At 47.5% G+C, this 19,913-nt stretch overlaps 1 protein-coding gene across 1 annotated transcript; it reads right to left on the bottom strand.

The window, feature by feature from the left end:
* Positions 1 to 8,001: 8,001 nt before the first annotated feature.
* Positions 8,002 to 10,571, bottom strand: LOC122697602 (striatin-4-like). Its single transcript, XM_043908554.1, is given in 2 exon segments — positions 8,002 to 10,534; positions 10,536 to 10,571. Coding segments are annotated over 2 exon segments (2,286 nt in total). The 3' UTR covers positions 8,002 to 8,284.
* Between the last annotated feature and the right edge of the window lie 9,342 nt (positions 10,572 to 19,913).

The following is a 19,913-nucleotide window of genomic DNA, read 5'->3' on the forward strand; positions in this document are numbered from 1 at the left end:
CTTCCCAGCATCAGGGTCTTTTCCAGTGAGTCAACTCTTTGAATCAGGTGGCCAAAGTATTGGAGCTTGAGCTTCGGCGTCAGTCCTTCCAATGAACACCCAGGACTGATCTCCTTTAGGTTGAACTGGTTGGATCTCCTTGCAGTCCAAGGGACTCTCAAGAGTCTTCTCCAACACCACAGTCCAAAAGCATCAATTTTTCAGCGCTCAGCTTTCTTCACAGTCCAACTCTCACATCCATACACGACCACTGGAAAAACCATAGCCTTGACCAGACGGACCTTTGTTGGCAAAGTAATGTCTCTGCTTTTTAATATGCTATCTAGGTTGGTCATAACTTTCCTTCCAAGGAGTAAGCGTCTCCTTACTCGCTGCAAATAATAAATGCTTCCTAATTCCATTCTTTGGCTTGGTTGTGTCTTTTGGATCAACCCCTGTCAAGAGGCCAACCCAGTGTGAAATAAAATTTGTATTTTATGACAAGACAGGAAAAATTTCAACAAGTTTTCTCTAGCCTTCGGCCTCGTTGTTCCCCATTACTGTACATTGTGTATTTGTATTATGCCAAACCTTCCGCATCAGCAGAAATCAACCATAAAGAGCAACATTCTCCTAACTTCAAAACAATTCCTTGAAAGATGACATTCCTTCTTGATCATCTGAGGGGTCACGTGACCCACCATGATATTGCTCAGATGTGGGTTGTGTAAACTGTCAATCATACAATACTTAATGTACAGCCTTCTGTCTCAAAAAACATATTTGTGCCTTGATGGGTAGAACAGCTCTTACAGCTTTCTCAGATGTCCTTTGTGGATTATAATCCACACATTTGGCTAAAATAAAAATTTCCATTTCTTTCTTAGATCAACTGATTAATTTTTTATTGATATCAGTTTTGGTGTAATACTCTGTCTCCAAAAACAAGCCAACAAAATCTGAGCAGCAGTTGCTTGATTGCTTGATGAATAGATCCTGGCCATCCCCAGCTGCTCCATTCTGTGGGCTGTATACCCTAAGTGGCTTTTCAAATGGCTCAGTGGTAAAAAAAAAAAACCTGCCTGCCAATGCAGGGGACGTGGGTTCGATCCCTGGATCGAGAAGATCCCTGGAGAAGGGAATGGCAATTCACTCCAATAATCTTGCCTGGGAAATCCCATGGACAGAGGAGCCTGGCAGGCTACAGTCCATAGGGTCACAAAGAGTCATATGCGACTTAGTGAGCGACTAAACAACAAATTTCCTAAGCAGCAGTATTATGAGCAAATACTTCATATCAAAATACATTAAGCCAAAATGACTTTGCATAAAAATTAATACAGGGTTTCTATGAAGAGAGAATGGATCTCGTGCTATTATTAATATATATATATTTACCAAAAAATCCATTGATTTTTTTCCCCATAGGTGGTTCAATTCTATTGCATAAATAAAACACATTTTATTAAAATCCATTTGAATGGTTGAAAACAACATGAAGCTGGAAGAATTATTTTAAAGCTTTGTATCTTCTCTTTCATTGACGTATATTGAAAGCTTAATAGCTGCCAGGCACTGTTCTCAGTGCTGAGGATACAGCAGTGAATAGGACAAAGGTGTTTACATTCAAGGTGTCTGTGTTACAGTTGGAAGATACAATTAGTGTAAATAGGGAAACCTCTGGAACTGCTGATTCCTATAATGAAAACAAGCAGGACAATGTGATAAAGATGGGGTGTTATTTTAGTTTGGGGGATCAGGAAAAGCCTACCTGAGAGAGTGACATTTAGTCTGAGACTTGAATAATGACAGGAAGGATCCAGCCATGAAAAGATCAAGAGGAAGCGTATACCAGGTAATGGGAGCAACTAGTGCAGAAGCTGTTACCCGAAAACTGGGTTCATCTCTTGGAGGGTGTCAAGCCAAAAGACACAACCGGGCCGAAAGGCAGAAGGAAGGATTCATTACTTGCAGTAAGTTAGGAGAACACTGGGGAACATTCCCAAATCAGTGTTTTCCCCTGCAGCAAAACTGGGGAAGTTTGAAACTGAGGGTACATGCATATTCATGAAGGGGGTTGGAAGGTCAAGAGAATGCAAGCTTTAGCTGACTGAAGTCAGGAGGGTCAGAAAGAGTCAACATCTTCCTCCCTTAGGTTCTAGTTGATCTGGTGGTTGAGCGTCTGTGCATGGGTGCATGCTCAGTTGCTCAGTCACATCCAACTCCCTGCAACCCCAAGACCTGTAGCGCTGTCCATCCAGTTCTTCAGGCAACAGTAGTGAAGTGGGTTGCCATTTCCTCCTCTAGGGAATCTTCTCAACCCAGGGATGGAACCCGAGTCTCCTGCATTGGCAGGCGAATTCTTTGCTACTGCACCTCAGGTTTAAATTCTGCAAAGGAGCTCAAGAAAGTGCTTCAGGCTCATCTCCACTTTTCTAACAGAGCTGGGAGTTTAGGACTGATTTATTATCTTTGCTATTGTTATTTCTCTTGCTTGATAACATTCTTTTGTTTCTGCATTCTTTTGTTCTCACAAAAGCCACAAAGGGCAAACAAATTTAGCCACTTCAGCGTCAGTCCTTCCAATGAATATTCAGATTTCCTTTAGGATGGACTGGTTTGATATCCTTGCAGTCCAAGGGACTCTCAAGGGTCTTGTTCAGCACAATTCAAAAGCATCAGTTCTTCAGCACTTAGCCTTCTTTATGGTTGTCAACTACAAATTGGCACTTACCAAGAGCGTTGCCAACGACTGAACAACAAAGGATTTGCCATCTGCCTCTTCCAGAGATTGAACTCCTGTGCTGCTATAGCTGTTGACCTTCAACAATGCCTGAGGGAGTTCAAGGTAGAGTGAGGCACTCTGTGCTCCAGGGAATCTGGTGGGACAGGTCTTTAGATAGTTGGATGTTTTTAGGAACAGATTTTATGATCTCAATCCTTGTATCTCCTCATGTCTAGAGAAGCACTAAATCCCTTCATGGTGACATGAGACCCTCATGACTAACAAAAAAATCCTTTTGTAAAACGAGTGCTTCATGGTATTGAACTCCCCCTTCACCAAAACCTTCTATGTTGACGTTCCCCCACTGCCACTTTGGAGCAGTCTCTCAGAGCTATCTGAGATGCTACCTCCCAGGCTGCAATCCTCATTTTGCCCCAAATAAAACTTAACTCACAACTCTCAAGTTGTACATCTTTTTTAGTCAACATGGTTCAACTCTCACATCCGTACATGACTACTGGAAAACCATAGCTTTGACTAGATGGACCTTTGTTGGCAAAGTGATGTCTTTGCTTTTTAGTACGCTGCCTAGGTTTGTCATAGCTTTCCTTCCAAGGAGCAAGCATCTTTTAATTTCATGGCTGCAGTCACCATCTGCAGTGATTTTGGAGCCCAAGAAAATAGTCTGTCACTGCTTCCACTTTTTCCCCTTCTATTTGCCATGAAGTGATGATACCAGATGCCATGATCTTAGTTTTATGAATGTTGCGTTTTAAGCCAGCTAAGAGCCTCTTAATGAGGGTGAAAGAGGAGACTGAAAAGGCTTGCTCTTGAATAGGTTTCAGTAATTAATGATCTTAAGGGAACAATGGAGTCAGTGAGAAATGAAAGATTAGGGATACGGTTTGGAAGGAAAATCATCAGGGTTAGCTAATGGATTAGACATGGGGACAGGTAAGGAAAAGAAATAAAAAAATGGCTCCAAGGTTTGTAACCTGAGCTTCTAGGTACATGCAGTGTTGTTTCCTGAAATGGGGAAGACTGTGTAACCACCTCCCCAGAATGCTGTAAGAACTCCAGTGTTTATGTTTGGGTTTCCCAAGTGGCACAGTGGTAAAGAATCTGCCTGCCATTGCAGGAGATACAGGAGACTTAAGTTCGATCCCTGGATCAGGAAGATCCCCTGGAGGAGAAAATGGCAACCCACTCCAGTATTCTTGCCTGGGAAATCCCATGGACAGAGGAGCCTGACGGGTTACTGTCCATGGGATTGCAAAGATTCAGACACAACTGAGCACTCACACAGTCTTTATATTAGGGAACCGTTCACTGAAATCACCCACAGTGGCCAGACAGTGATTACAATTTGCCAGAGTTGTCTCACTACAGGAGGTCTCGATAAAAGAATGATGTGCTGCCAGCAGAAACCTAACCAGGAGAATAAGAGAGGGATTGAAAGGAGGAGGGAGGACATGATATGTCCTGCCAAGTTCCCAGAACCCTTTGTGCTGGAATCCATCTTGGCTGAGAGATGTGTGTGCCACAAGGAAGGACACTGAGTCTAAATGATTGGCCAGAGACAACCTGGAAATTAACCCCATCTCCGTACAACCCGAGACTTCGAGCCACACACCTGGGGTCCTGCTGCTCTCCTCCCGGGTACCCCTTCCCAATAAAGTCTCTTGCTTCTCACTGTTTCTCCTGGGACAATTCTTTTCCAAGTGTTATACAAGAGCCCACTCTTGGACCCTGGAAGGGGTCCCCCTGCCTGCACTACCTACAGTTCAGTTCAGTCGCTCAGTTGTGTCCAACTCTTTGCAACCCCATGAACCACAGCACGCCAGGCCTCCCTGTCCATCACCAACTCCCGGAGTCCACCCAAACCCATATCCATTGTGTTGGTGATGCCATCCAACCATCTCATCCTCTGGTCGTCCCCTTCTCCTCCTGCCCCCAATCCCTCCCAGCATCAGGGTCTTTACAAATGAGTCAGCTCTCTGCATCAGGTGGCCAAAGTATTGGAGTTTCAGCCTCAACATCAGTTCCTCCAATGAACACCCAGGACTGATCTCCTTTAGAATGGACTGGTTGGATCTCCTTGCAGTCCAAGGGACTCTCAAGAGTCTTCTCCAACACCACAGTTCAAAAGCATCAATTTTTCAGTGCTCAGCTTTCTTTATAGTCCAACTCTCACATCCATACATGACTACTGGAAAAAAAATGACCCTTCAATATCTAGGTGATGGATATTGTGATGGAGGCAAAGTCACACAACCAGGAACCATCTCATAACTCAACAGTTCACGGTCTTTCTCACCAAGCCATGCTGCAATAATGTCTTGTCATTTGTTAGCATAGATTGTTTTCCAGGGATAAACTTTGTAAGCGTTTTCAAGAACAAGGTCTCGAGCTTACCCCTGAGCCACAGTTATTTCTGGAGTCCTTCTACTTACTGTCCTCCTTCCGGTACAGATGCTCTGCTTTCTATCTCAATCCTTCGTATCCTGCAATATCGGTGCAATTTCCCCCTCAATAAGACCTTCCTGAGTCCAAATCACTTGTCTACCTCCTCTCAGTCAATGCTTCTCAGCCCACACCTGCATACCGAAATTACCCAGGAAGCTTTCAAATCAGATTCCTGGGTTTCATGGAAAGTATATGGAAGCTGGGGAGGGGGTTAGAGAGGGCCTCTAATTACTTAATGTCCCAGAAGTTTTGATGAACAATCAGACTTAAGAAACACAAGTGTCAACTCCATTTAGCAAATAATTAAGTCCTTACTTGGCGATCTGCTTCCCTCATAGCTCAGATGGTAAAGAATCTGCCTGCACTGAGGAGATCCAGGTTTGATTCTTGGGTCAGGAAGATCCCCTGGAGAAGGAAATGACAACCCACTCCAGTGTTCTCGCTTGGGAAATTCCATGGGCCAGGTGGGCTACGGTCCATGGGGTCACAAAGAATCGGACATGACATAGGGACTAAACCACGACCACACTTTGTGGTATTCCTTGGATTGTTTGGGCTTCCCTTGTGGCTCAGCTGGTAAAGAATCCACCTGCAGTGTGGGAGACCTGGGTTGGATCCCTGGGTTGGGAAGATCCCCTGGAGAAGGAAAGGCTACCCACTCCAGTATTCTGGCCTGGAGAATTCCATGGACTACAGTCCATGGGGTCACAAAGAGTCAGACACGACTGAGCGACTTTCACATTCACTTTTGGATTGTTTTATTGTTTAGTATTTCATGCACGCAAATACATACTATATATATGTACTCAGTTGGTACTACGTCTGGTCTCTCCACGCCCTTTGATCCCTTCTCTCCCTAGTCAGGGGAGGAGTAACTTGTCTAACGGGTGCATTTAGGAAAGACAAGCTGGCTCTGCTGAGTTCGGCTCCTCCCACTTTCCTCTTGGATCTGAGCCGCCTTCTGCCAGTCTGTGTAGTCCTTCAGCATAGGGAGGGCCTGGTTCAGCATTGTCTCCACTTCAGGTTTAATTAACAGGCCAGACTGGTTCTCACGTTATTATATGTTCTCTGACCTAGTCCTTATTAATAATAAAGGTGGTATTTTGGCTTCCATGTGTCTTATTTCTTTTTCAAGTTTCTCAGGTGGGCAGCATTATTCAGTATCCCCCTCTCGGCAATCCCACACTGCTTTTAAGATAGAGGAAGGAGCCATCAATCTGGCATTGAAGCATCACCACATAGTAGGTGCCTGTCAGATCCTGACTGATCCAAATGTTTGATCTCTGAGACTTCCCTGGTGGTCCTGTGGCTAGGGCTCCATATTCCCAATGCAAGGAGCCCCAGTTCCATCCCTGGTTGGGGAACTAGATCCCACATGTTGCAAGGAAGAGTTTGAATGCTGCCACTAAAAATCCTGCATGCATGCAAAGGTTCCGCATGCAGCTTCCCTGGTGGTCCAGTGGTTAAGAATCCGCCCGCTAATGCAGGTGACACAGGTTTGATCTCTGGTCGGGGAAATCCCACAGGCCTCAGGGCAACTGAGCCTGTGGCCACAACTTCTGAGCCCGCGTGCTGGAACTACTGAAGCCCGTGCAACCGGAGCCTGTGCTCCATAACAAGAGAAGCCGCAATGAGAAGCCCGCGTATGGCAACAAAGAGTAGCCCCTGCTTGCTGCAACTAGAGAAAGCCTGCATAGCAATGAAGACCCAGCACAGCCCAAAATAAATAAATCTTCAAAAAAAAAAAAAATCCCGCATGCCACAACTAAGACTCAGTGCAGCCAAATAAATACATAAATAAAAATAAGTATATATAAAAAAGACAACAACAAATGTTTGATCCCTAAAGCCTGGCAGTAGGCCTGGACTTAGCCATTTGATCTCTAAAGGTTGTGGGAAGAATTATGCTAGCTGTGGGATGGATACAAGATAACCAAGACAAGATTCCTGCCCGCAAGCAAAACCCACGTCTATGGCAAGTGTCTGTCAGATACCTGCTTTGTGCCAGGCACTGCGCTGGCCAGGAGCAATACAAAAATAAATAAGATGTGCTCTCTAACATAAAAGAACCCAAACCATCTCAGCATTTTTCAATTTCTGTGCTTCATGAGATCCGTTTAGTGAGTCCTGACCACTATATGAAGGAACAGAATAATGTGTGCTACAAGTGGTAAGGGCACGCACTACTCACGAGACTTGTTTCTGTTTTCTATGTATATGTGGGCGGGGGTGGGAGGCTGTGTGTACATGTGTGAATTGAGTTGCAATACAAAATATATTCTCACTGTCGGTTATAGTTTTTTTTTTTTTTTTCCATTAAAATCCCATTTATTTATACAGATATACAGGGAGTTACGGGGGGCCCAGGGGACCCCACTCCACCCTCCATGCCCTGCGGATGGGCAAGAGAAGGCTATCTTTCCCCCCATGGGTGACCCCATGGGGATTTGGGGGGCTGCCCTTGGAGGAGTGTTCGGGGAGGTAGGGTCGGGTGCTCCCCCGAGGGCATCACCTGCTCCCCAGGCAGTTACTGGCCCTGGCGGCGCTGGGTAGTGTCTGGAAAGCTGTGCTGAGGGAACTGGAGGGGAGGGGGATTACTGGGCACGCTGGTGGCGGGGGGAAGAGGCCCCCGCAGGGAGGACGATCCGGCCTGCAGCTGGCTCCAGGGCCCCAGCAGACCCAGAGCAGGGGCATAGGGGGGCCTCCCGCTCGGCTCCCACCTGGGGCCAGGGAGGTGGAGAGGAGCGGTCAGGGGTTCCAAAAGAGAACCCGGCACCTTCTGGTGTCTTGGAAAAGTTGAGCCCCACAGACACCCAGCCATGGATGTGCGGCTCCTGAGAAGGAGGCTCAGAGACCTGGCGTGGGTGTCAGGGTGAAGGGAAAACTCCCAGAGACCATGCTGGAGGGTGATTCCTGAAGGAGGCCGCGCCCGGCGGGAGGCCGTGGGAAGGGCCTCCTGGGGAGAGGGCCAATAGCACCACCAGGCCCCAAGGCAGGCAGGAGGCAGCCAGGCCTCGGGGCCTCCAGAACAAGGCCGGGAGTCACCTCAGTGCCACTGCCCGGCCCCGCCCCCCCAGCCAGCGTGGTGGCCTGGGCTGGGGGGCCAGGTGGGCATCATACGAAGACCTTGGCCAGGGCGTCGGCGCCCGCGCTGGCGATGAGGGCCTTGCTGGGGTGGCAGGCAACCGCGTGGATGGCCTCCTCATGCTTCTTGCGGTGGGCCGTGATCTCCTGAACGCACGTCTTGTTGTCCAGGCTCCACAGACGCAGCGAGCAGTCATGGCTTCCTGACATCAGGAAGACGCCATTGGGGTCCACGGCGAGGCAGGTGACCGCGTCCAGGTGGGCGACCATGGAGTGCACCAATTTCCCTGTGCGGTTGTCCAGGAAACGGATGCCTCTGTCGTCATGGGCGGTGATTGTGAGGGGCTGGCTGGGGTGACTCACCACCTGGTTGATCTGGGTTGGGCCGCTGTTCCCCCGGGAGTCCAGCGTGAGGAGGGCACTGCCAGCCTCCAGGTCATACAGGACGGTGTCGCCAGAACGGAAGGAGGTCACGATGTGGGCAGGCTCGGTGCTGGTGAAGGCCACTGAGGTGGGGGTCCCGTGATCGCTGGCTGTGGAGAAGGTGCAGAGGCAGGTGGGGCTGCTGCTGCTGGGGTCCCAGATGCGGACGGTGCCATCGGCAGAGCAGGAGGCCAGGCGCTGGGAGGCGGGACTGAAGGCCAGGCCCCACACCACGTCCCCGTGGCCCTCCAGGACGTGGCTCAACACACTCGGGTCGTAACCGTCGTAGGGGTCCATGTTGAGGTCTGGAATCTTCCAGCTATGGATGCGGGCGTCTGCCCCACCACTGTAACAGTATTCACTGTGGCTGCCCATGGCCACGGCCAACACGGGGCCCCTGTGAGCCCGGAAGGCGTGGATAGGCTCCACATCTAGCGCGGCGTTCTTCTTGGCCGTGACTGTCTTCTGGAGGTTCCAGAGCTTCAGCGTGCCGTCCTCGGAAGCGGTGAGCAAAGCCGACTGGCTGTGATGGAAAGCCAGGGAGCGGATGCTGTCGTAGTGGGAGCGGAGAGTGAACTTGGGGTTCCAGGTCTTCTTGAAGGCATCTTTGCTGTCAGACAGATCACAGCTGAGGTCGTTGTCGTTGGGGACGGTGAGATCTGCCAAGTCCCCCAGGCTCACCTCCCCGCCCCCGATAGTGTCCATGATGAAAACGTCTGAGGAGAAGCCAAAGGAACCTTCGTGGGGCCGGGGCTGGGGGGTGTCAGGAGGCGGGCCGGTCACTTTGGGGGGCAGCCCATCCACATCCCGAAGGTCAGCCAAGATCCCCTGGAGTTTGACCCGCCGGCTTTCCAGTTCATGGTGGGTCCCCTCTCCAGCACATCGCCGCGGGTCCGGAGAGCCCTCCCCATCCTCTCCCGAGCCCAGGAAATCAAACTCGTTGATGGCATCCTCTGAGTCGTCCTCCTCATCTTCGTCCTCCATCTCAGGACCCAGGGCCTTGGATGGCAGCTTCACGCGCTGCTTCTTGTGCAGCATGCTGTCCAGCTCATCGTCCTCGTCACTGTCCTCGTCCTCGCAGTTCTGCAGGAAGGGGATCTGCTCCAGCACCGAGCCGCCTAAGCGTTCTTTGCCGTCCTTGCCGGCCGCATTCCTCTTGATCTGCTCCTCGATCTGTTTCACCAGCAGCGACTCCCCACCGCTGAGCCCCCCGGGGGCCGGCGGGGCCCTGGGGCCCCCTTCGCTGGGCTCGGCGGCCCGGTTGAGCTCTAACGAGCGGCCCAGCAGGGAGCGCACACGCTTGGACCGCATGTCCAGGATGGTGTCGGTGTAGCCGACCTCTTCCAGGTACTGTCGGAGAAGCTGCCGCCCCTCCTTCCATACCAACGGGCTGTTCTCCAGGGTGACCGACTCCACGGGGCCATTGGAGACTGGTTCCGACAGCTCTGGCTTCTTCTCCCCCTGGTTCAGGTCTGTCCCGAATTTCAGTTTATGGTATTTGGCCCTCTCCTGCTTCAGTGCGTATTCCAGCATCTTGATCCGCCGCACCAGGTCCGTCTTGAGATTCTCCTGCCCCTTCCTCTCTCCCTGGAGGAAGGCTACCTGAGCCTGCAGCTCGGCGCGCTCGGCCTCCCAGCGGGCCTCCCCCGCTTCGAAGCGCGCCCACTCGTGCTGGATAAAGTGTAGGATCCCGGGCAAGCTCAGGGGCTCCGGTCCCGCCGCGGGACCGGAGCTGCCTCCGCCGCCGCCGCCTCCCTTGGCAGCCGGGCCGGGCCCGGGGGCGGGGGCGGAGACCAGGGCCGCCCCCTTCGGGCCGGGGCCCGCGCCGGAGCCCAGCGGGCGGCAGGAGGAGGCGGCGGGCGGCGACGGCGGCGGCCGCTCGCTCCTCCATCATGGAGGCCCCGGGGCCGGCCCCCGGTTATAGTTTTTAAAAGTTGAAGATCTGTAGTCTAACAGGGGAACCAGAGACCTGTATGTGACTTTATTAAATATTATTTTACATGTGTAACATAGGAGTTTTATGATATGATACTGAGGCTTAGAGAATGTAAGGAATTAGTATCAGGTTATAGATAGAGCTGACCTTCAAACACAGGTCAGTCTGACTTAAGAGGAAAAGGTGTTTCCTTTGTACCACAAGGCTGAGGGTGACATTGGGAAAGTTCTTGGGGAAAGGGGACAATTAAAGGAAAAGGCATAAGCAAAGTGCTGAAGTCATGAAAATGCATTTTGGGGTTGGGGGAGGGTTAGGGTCCTTAAGAGTGCATGGAAAAGACATAATTCCTGGGACTTCCCTGGTGGTCCAGTGGTTAAGACTCTGCCTTCTGCACGGGACTCGGGTTCAATCCCTGGTCAGGAATCTAAGGTCATATTTGCCGTGGGCTGCAGTGTTGGCTGTGGAGGAGAAGCTGGAACCCTTCAAGAGGGAGCCACACACGCGCTCAGTCCGGGAGTTGGAGGAAATCGCGGACACCTGCCAGCAGGAGGGGTGAATTCATTTGCTAGGGCGGCCCTGACACAGCGTTACAAATCGAGTGGCTCGAAACAACAGACATGTATTCGCTTCCAGTTGTGGAGGCAAAAATCAAGGTGCTGGTAGGGCCACACGCCCCCTCCCGGGAGGATCTGGCAGCGAATCCTGACTTCTGGTGGCTGGCAGTCCTTACAGCCACATACCTCTGCTCTCTGCCTCCGTTTTCACAGGGCTGTCCTCTATGCGTCTGCATTTCTGTGTCTCCCCGTGGCCTTCTTATAAGGACATCAGTCTCTGGATCCAGGACCTGCCCTGACCTAGTAAGACCTCATCTTAATGTAGCTAATTATATTTGCAAAGGCCCTATTTCCACATAAAGTTTCCTTCTGAGATTCTAGGTGCGTGTGAACTGGGGGAGAAGGGAAGGACAACCCCCCACATGGTGTGATCTACCTGCCAATCAAGGCAATGTACCTGGCACCTTCCACCAGCCATGAAAACGTTAAAACATAAAGTTGGCAGCTGCTTTATTTCTTCCTTGCAAATATGATTCACAGTGTCTCTATTGGCTGACGCTGATCCAGCACCATTCGGGAAAGGAAATTCTGGGAAATTCCAGCCTTGCTAAGTTGATATAGTACAGAGCTACCACATACAGCATCATTGAAGTGTTTCATTTTGTTTTGTTTTTTGAGCAGGGAAATGACTTGATGGAAATATTGTTTTAAAAAATGTTGATTTGGCAGCAGAGAGGAAAGTGGGAGGAAGAAAGATCAGAGATATTAAGAGATCATGGGCGCAGTCTAGGATGGTGGGAGTAGTGGTTTAGCCGCTAAGTTGCGCCTCACTCTTGCCACCCCATGGGCTATAGCTCACCAGGCTCCTCTGTCCACAGGATTTTCCAGGCAAGATTACTGGAGTGGGTGGCCATTTCTTCCTCCAGGGGATACTCTCGACCCAGGCATCAAACCCGTGTCTCCTGCATTGCTGGCGGATTCTTTAGTGGCTGAACCTCTAGGGTGGTGGTTCCTAAAGTTCCTTTGTGCTTTTGGTAATGATAGACTAGTGCTGACCCTCTGCCTGAAGACAACTGAAAAATCTGAATAAAAAGTACAAGTCTAAGTCTCACAAAAACTAAGATGATGATGAGGAATAATCACTCCAAGATAGGGGAGCAGATGGAAATGGAAATCCAGAAAGCCAGGCATTTAGGGCCCTTTTACCCTAAAGAGGTTGGAGGGTCTTAAAGAGGATGCTGAGATGTGCCTCGCGAGCTCTGGGGGCTCTGGGAGGCTGGCCACATGGGGCTGAGCCACCAAAAGGCCGCATCACAAGAGTGAGTGAGAACCAGAAATAAACCTGCAGGCTGGGTCAGCTCTGTCTGATCTGGCTGACCCAGAAAAGCTCAGATCCTGAAATTGGATTAAAGGAATCCTGGATTACTACAATCCCAAGGCCTGGCAGAAACAAATTAAGAGGCTCAACATCCAAGTCCTCACATCATTTCTACAATTAACTTTTCAAACACAATATCCAGCACATTCTCAAATGTTTGTTTTAGTTGCTTGCCATTCTTAGTTTTAAAAAAGAATGTTATTGAGCACACACCTTTATTAATCTATTCTTCTGGCTGCACAACACAGGGCTTATGGGATCTCAGTTCCCTGAGCAAGGATGGAATCTGCATCCCTTGCAGTGGAAGCTGGGAGTCTTAACCACTGGACCACCAGGGAAGCCCCTGTTACTTATTCTTGAACACTAATTGGTGGGGGGGATGGAGCAAAAAAAAAAAAAAAAAAGAGGAAGGGGAGAAGGGAGAAGGCGATGGACAGAGGCCCATGAGTTCTCTGTCCTGCTGAGAACCTGGAAGGAACCAATAACTCCTGAATCGTTAGCCCGAGTGACTGAGCAGCAGTCAGGGCCCTGCATGGATATCGCTGACGTGGAGAATGGGGCGGGGTCTGCTTGGTCATGTGGATAAAGATGTTTAGCGGGAAGATGCCGGAGGGTGTCCGGAGGTTGTTCAAGAGACCAGTCAGGACTCAAGCAGCCGTCTACAAAGTGGAAGCTGAAGGAGTGATGAACGTTTAAGAAGAGAGGATGAAGAGTTCAGAGAAATATTTTTAAAAGATTGGGCTTGATCTTGAAATAATGCCTCTTCATCATTAAAAAAAAAAAAAGATTTACTTATTTGGCTATGCCAGGTCTTAGCTATGGCATGTGGGATCTAGTTCCCTGCCCAGGGATGGAACCCAGATCCCCAGTATTAGGAGCATGGAGTCTTAGCCCCTGGACCACCAGGGAAGTTCTTTATTACTTATTCCCCCATTTTGAGTGTGATACATATTTACTGAGGAATTGCCTTCCTGACAAACTCATTCTTTAAAGCTCCTTGACTGTATTGCTTCCGTGAAAGCTTGGATTGCCCAGGGGTGATTTATCAACCTCTCTTGTGCTCTGCCTCGATCATGTATTCACATTGATTATCTACGCATGATGCAGTACTCTTGCAATTTTTTTCTGTTTCTCCCACTAAATTGTCTTTTTTCAAAGCAAAGGTTTTGACATTTGTGTTCCCTGCGTGTTAGTCTCTCAGTAATGGCTTCCAAATGCATAAATTAATGAAGGGGAAAAAAAAAACTGGGCTTAAAAAAAAGAAGAAACTTGAAAAAAAGAGAAAAGATCAGGCCTAGCAGTGGCATGGAAGGTATGTTGGAAAGACCTTAGGTCTTATAGGGGGTTCTGAGCACGTCACCCTAAAGGATGCCACTTGGGCATATTGATAATTTGAGTTACAGTACCTAGAGAACCAGCATATGTAAAAAGGTCACTCTGACCTTCCTTTTTCTTCCTGAAAGCAGGAGATAAAATTCTCACGTGATAGGTGCCCTCCCTGAACCAGGAGGGGGGAAAAAGCCATCTTATCACCAGAGATAGGGAGTGACAGGCACGAGAAATCTATGCAAACAAACCTTGTCAAAACAACCCCTATCTTCCCGGCCACTTCTCCGGGATTACCTGCCCTAGTTCAGACCCTATGTTTTGTCACCTGTTTGAAATTCACTGCTCTTTGTCCAACCTAGTGTGTGAGCGTGGCCCTTCACTGCTTCTTTGGGTTTCTGTTATTTTCATGAAGGCTCCTATGTACATACAAAATTACTAAATAAGATCTGTATGCTTTTCTCCTGTTCATCTGTCTTATGTCTAATCCTTACGCTTAGCCAGAGACCTAAGAGAACAGAGGAGAGATTTTGCTTACAAATGTGAAGACAGCCCAGAGGAGGCTGCAGGGACACAGATGTGGACTGATGAAGTCCATGGGAAGGGGCCTGGGGAGGGAAGACCGCGGGGTTAGAGCGGGTTCATGGGGCAAGCTTCGTGACTAGCAGGAGTGAGAAGCCAGGGAGAGGAAACAGTTCTACTGTTCCTTTTGGACCTTATTTAGAAAAATATCTTTTTTTTTTTGACTGCACCCTGAAACATGTGAGATCTTAGTTCCCTGACCAAGGATCCACCCCACACCCCTGCAGTGGAAGCATAGAGTCTTAGCCATGGGCAGCCGGGGAAGTCCCTGGAAAAATATCTTTATTCCAAGTACACTGTCCTCTCTTCTCATCCTGACCTCGTGAAAACCCCCATAAATACGGTGTAAGTCTTAGAAGTGGTTTAGTTAAATTATACTTAGGCATCACACGCACACCCGTTTCCCTGTGGCCACTCAGGCAGCTAGCTATAGCAGAGGACACCTACACAGCAACAGCTAGTCGTAAGCAAGAAGGTACCTGCAACCAATCCTCACTTCCTTTCTTGGTCTGATTATTCCTGTGACAGGCAGAATATTTACTTCTAGACCACATGCATAAAAGTTTATGTGGTAGCTGTTTAGGTTGATTTGTTAGTTTTGTTTTTTTTTTTTTTAAAGAAAGATTAAACAATTTAGACCTGTAAAAGACAGCTATGCTATTACTGAAAATACTTTTTTTTTCCAACATTTTTAAAAACGTATTCATTTTTTAACTGAGGGATAATTGCTTTACAGAACCGTGTTGGTTTCTGCCAAATATTTTTTACTGGGCGTAATATTATAGCTCAAGCCACTACTTTAAAGTCACTGTTTTAAAAGTACTTATCGGTATAGAACTTTTCTGCATTATCAGGAAAATGTAAAGTTAGGCTCAAGTGTTACTTAATTAAAGTCTATGCTAACAGTAGCTAATAACACTACTGTTGTGCTTGTGTGCGGTGTTAACTCAGTCTTCACCTCAATTCTCTTAGGTTGAAACTATTATTATCCCCATTTTATAGATGAGGAAGACGAGAGGTTAAGAAGGAAGAAGAGGTTAAGTAGCCAGACCAATGTTACATAACTAGTAAAGCAAGAACCAGGATGCAGACTGAGTCCGCCCCAAGTCCACGTTCTTAACCACTATGCTTATTCTGCCTGCTTAAGTGAGAGCCAAGTGGTTACAGAGAAAAGAAAAAAAAAACTTCCACCTGCCTCCATAAAATTCCAAGAATCAGTCATGTAGTTATGTTGCAGATTGGGAGAAAAATAAAGTAACTGGGATCTATAATATAAATCACTCTAGAAGACGCAGCAGATCTTTTCTGCCATCCAGTTTGCTGTAAATCCCACCTGCCGACAGTCCCTCCCTCACGACAAGAAAGACAGACGCATGCTTTAGAAGCCTAAATGCAATAGAGTCTTATGACATTTTGCTGACGAATAGCAATGAAAAATAAAAAGAAAAAAAAACCTGAAAAGGTCCTTGAGTTCAGATTTTCAAGCTTCATGTCACCATGTGTTTATGAATAAAGAATTTTTTTCCAGATGGATTGAAATAGAAAAATATTAGAGCGCATTTCACAAAGTAAATTTATTGTCTTATTTATGAAAATTTTATATATAGACAGGATCATAGTCTAAAATATATTTCTTACTGCAAACAAAAAACTGATATCTATGCATCTGGTCTAAATTCCCTTTCCTGGGAGACGAGGACCAAGAGACTGACACAGGATAAACCCAAAGAGGACCACACCAAGACACACTGTAATTTAAATGACAAAAATTAAATATTAATTAAATATTACAAATTTCTGATTTTCACTAAGTTTATTTTTATCTTGTAAATGTGTAAATTATATACACATTGATCTGCTGGAAACAAATACCACTGGTAGCTGGATAGCTTGTCAGAGGTGTTTGTCCATAGGAAAACCTTCTTTTAGTGCAAACTGTAATATACCTCCAGATTCTGTGTTTAAACAGCATAAGTCAAAAAAGATCATATTGGGGGAAAAAAATAAAAGGTCACATTGGCAGAAATCACCAGCGTTTATCAGCGGCGCATTCAATTTGGCCAGCAGGGGGCGCTAGAATGTAATTTAAGCACAGTGACCCTTAGCAAAAGTCTATTTGATTCAGTCTTGATAGTGAGGTTCTCATAACAAATATATCTAAAGAGGGCTAGTCTTGTAGAATATGGACATAGGAGGTCTTAAGAGCCAATGTAGAATTTTTAATATCAAATTACATACAAGGCTAATTTCCTCCACGTTGCCTTGTTGTTCAGTCGCTAAGTTGTGTCCAACTCTTCATGACACCCAGGACTATATAACCCCACCAGGCTCCTCTGTCCATGGATTTCCCAGATGATAATACTGGAGTGGGTTGCCATTTCCTCCTCTAGGGGATCTTCTTGACCCAGGAATTGAACCCGTGTCTCCTTGTCAAAATAGAATTGAAAGGGGAATTCCCTGGCAGTCCAGTGGTTAGCACTTTGCCTTTTCAGTGCCAGGGGCCTGGCTTCAACCCCTGGTAAGGAACTAAGATCCTACAAGCCTCCCAGCATGGCAAAAAACAAAACAGAAATGATAAACTTGGTGCTCAGCAATCCCTCTTTGCTTAGCCCTGTCAAGCCAGATTGAAAACAGATTTCTCAAAAGTTGTAAAATGAAGTCCTTCCAAGTCCTGGAAAGAAGAGCTTCCTTTCTTAATGTCACAGACCTGAAAAGACCCGCATGGATCCGCCATAAAGCACAGGGTCTGCCCACCTTCGGCAGTCACGGCTGTTACAGCTCACCAAGAACAATCCAGGATGGTAGTCTGTTTGTAATCACAGCGGCATAAAGCTAGTTATCTCAGCCCCCCAGGCTCTCCCGCCAGCATGGAGCTGGCAGGTTGCCTGACCTCAGCAAAGCCCAGGGTTTCTGTAGGTCAGAAGCTGGTGGATGAGGTAAGTGGCCACGAGTAATCAAACAATCTGGGCTTTTTAAGAGAGACGAGCGCAGAGACCGTAGGCAGTTAATCCGGATGGTCAGTGTGCCCGTACTACGGTCACCCCAACCTGGGCCCTGGCTGGAGTGAGTTCCCATCTGCCTGTGGTACGAGGTGCCAGGGTGTGCAGAAGCTGGAGAACTCTCTGCATTTCCATCAGATTGACAGGGGGAAACAGCAGCCCCGGATACACGTCATTAGAACCTGGTATTATCCTGTCTTCACTCCCCACGCGCCTAATCTTTATCCCAAACCTAATATCCTACTCTTCATTCAAGGGCCTTGCAGCTCCCATGGGCTCAAAAGCTTTTTCAACTCCCCCCACCCCCACCCCCCAAACTAGAATTCCTTCTCTCCATTCTGCATCCCTTTTCACGGGGAGCTCTTTGTGAGCACACACCACAGTCCACGTTGCATTGTATCTGCTTGTGTATCCGTTTGCCTCCCTCCCCACCCGCCTCTGGATTGTGACATTTAGAAGGCAGTGACCCAACCTTGGTAATCTGCTGGTTCCGCCCAGCTCCTACCCCGCTCTGGGTACACAGAAGGTGCTCAATACTTGTCTGTTGATCTAGATCCACTACATGGACCTTTTATGATGGTCAATTTCCCTTGTTAACTTAAGATTTCAAATACACACAAAGGTACCAAGAATAATAAAACCACCCTCAGAGTGGCATTGGTTTCTCCCGAGGCATTTAGAATCCCAGGCAGTATAGCCTAGAGGTTAGCAACGTGGACTTTGGAATCAGAATAAGGTAGTTTGGGGTCTCAGCTCTTTCTTATTAATTATGGATCGGGAAGATACCCTGGAAGAGGGTATGGCAACCCACTCCAGTGTTCTTGCCTGGAGAATCCCCACAGAGAGAGAAGCCTGGCTGGTTATAGTCCCTAGGGTCGCAAAGAGTCTGATAACTGAAGCGACTTAGCACACAAGTGTCCCCAGTCAAATTTCTTCATCTCTCTAATCCTCAGCTTTCCATCTATAAATTGGGGCTGATAATACCTTACTCTCTGGATTGCTTTAAGGATTAAATGAGATAATACATGCAAAGCACTTGCCACAGTGCCTGGTTCACAAGAATGCCATAAAAGGCAGCCATTGTTGGTATTGTAAGCGTGACCACAAGCTCCTGTGACCCCAAACATGGTAATCCTAAACGTCAAAAACTATACTGGTGGGACTTCCCTGGAGGTCTAGTAGTGAAGACTTCACCTCCCAACGTTGGGGGTGGTCAGGGAGCTAAGATTCCACATGCCTGCTGGCCGAAAAAACCAAAAACATAATACGGAAGCACTATTGTAACAAAAACAGTAAAGACTTTAAACATGGTCCACGTTCAAAAAATCTAAAAAAACAAAAAATTTACTCTTTAAAAACTGACGAGGTGGAGAAAGAGCCTATGGACCAGAAGAAAATTCAAAGATGTATCCATCAGTTACACGTGCTGTGCCGTGCTAAGGCCTTCCGTCTGTGTCTCTGACATCTCCAGCATTGGCAGGCAGGTTCTTTACCACTAGCACCACCTGGAATGGTGGTGGACTTAGGATGGACTGGTTGGATCTCCTTGCAGTCACTAGCGGAACACTGGCTGTGCTGGTATTAAAAAATCCCTGTCTATTTTTTAGGATGTGACAGTGGTATCACGGCTATGGGTTTTAAACAGAAGAGCACTTCTCTTTTGGAGATATATCCTGATACCGTCACAGACTAAAATTTACAACACCTGCTTCAAAATAAGCTAAGGTGGAAGAAGGAAGCAAATGAGGTTTAGGTGAAATAAAATTGGCTGTTTGTTAATCACAGAAGCTGAGTAGTGGGAACATGGCAGTTCCATTTATTTGAAATTTTGGAGTTCTCCATAATCCAATCCTAAAGGAAATCAACCCTGAATATTCATTGGAAGGGCTGATGCTGAAGCTGAAGCTCTAATACTTTGGCCACTTCATGCGAAGAGTCAACTCATTGGAAAAGGCCCTGACGCTGGGAAAGACTGAAGGCAGGAGGAGAAGGGGGTGACAGAGGATGAGATGGTTGGATGGCATCACCAAATCAATGGACATGAGTTTGAGCAAACTCCGAGAGATAGTGAAGGACAGGGAGGCCTGGCGTGCTGCAGTCCATGGGGTCACAAAGAGTCAAACACAATTTAGCAACTAAACAACAACAAAAAAACCAAACTATGCAGTACTTGCTAGAGAGTCTGGATGTAAGGCAAGGCTTGGGGCACCAGGGTGAGTCCAAACTTGCACGATGAAAGAGGCCATCCTCCAAAATGGTTAACACATCTTCCAAAATACATTAATGACCACCATGTATTAAAATGCTGGCATGGTGTAGGCTTTGAAATGGTAATGACCACACTTTTTCACAATATTGTTTCTATAAAAGATATCATTAATTTAGTTTTTGTTCAGGGATTACATTTCCATTAGTTAATAGCAATATATTTTCCAAAGACCTTTGAATCTAATGAGATTCT

The sequence above is a fragment of the Cervus elaphus genome, chromosome 7 (genome assembly GCF_910594005.1).
Source record: "Cervus elaphus chromosome 7, mCerEla1.1, whole genome shotgun sequence".
NCBI classification, from domain to species: Eukaryota; Metazoa; Chordata; class Mammalia; order Artiodactyla; family Cervidae; genus Cervus; species Cervus elaphus.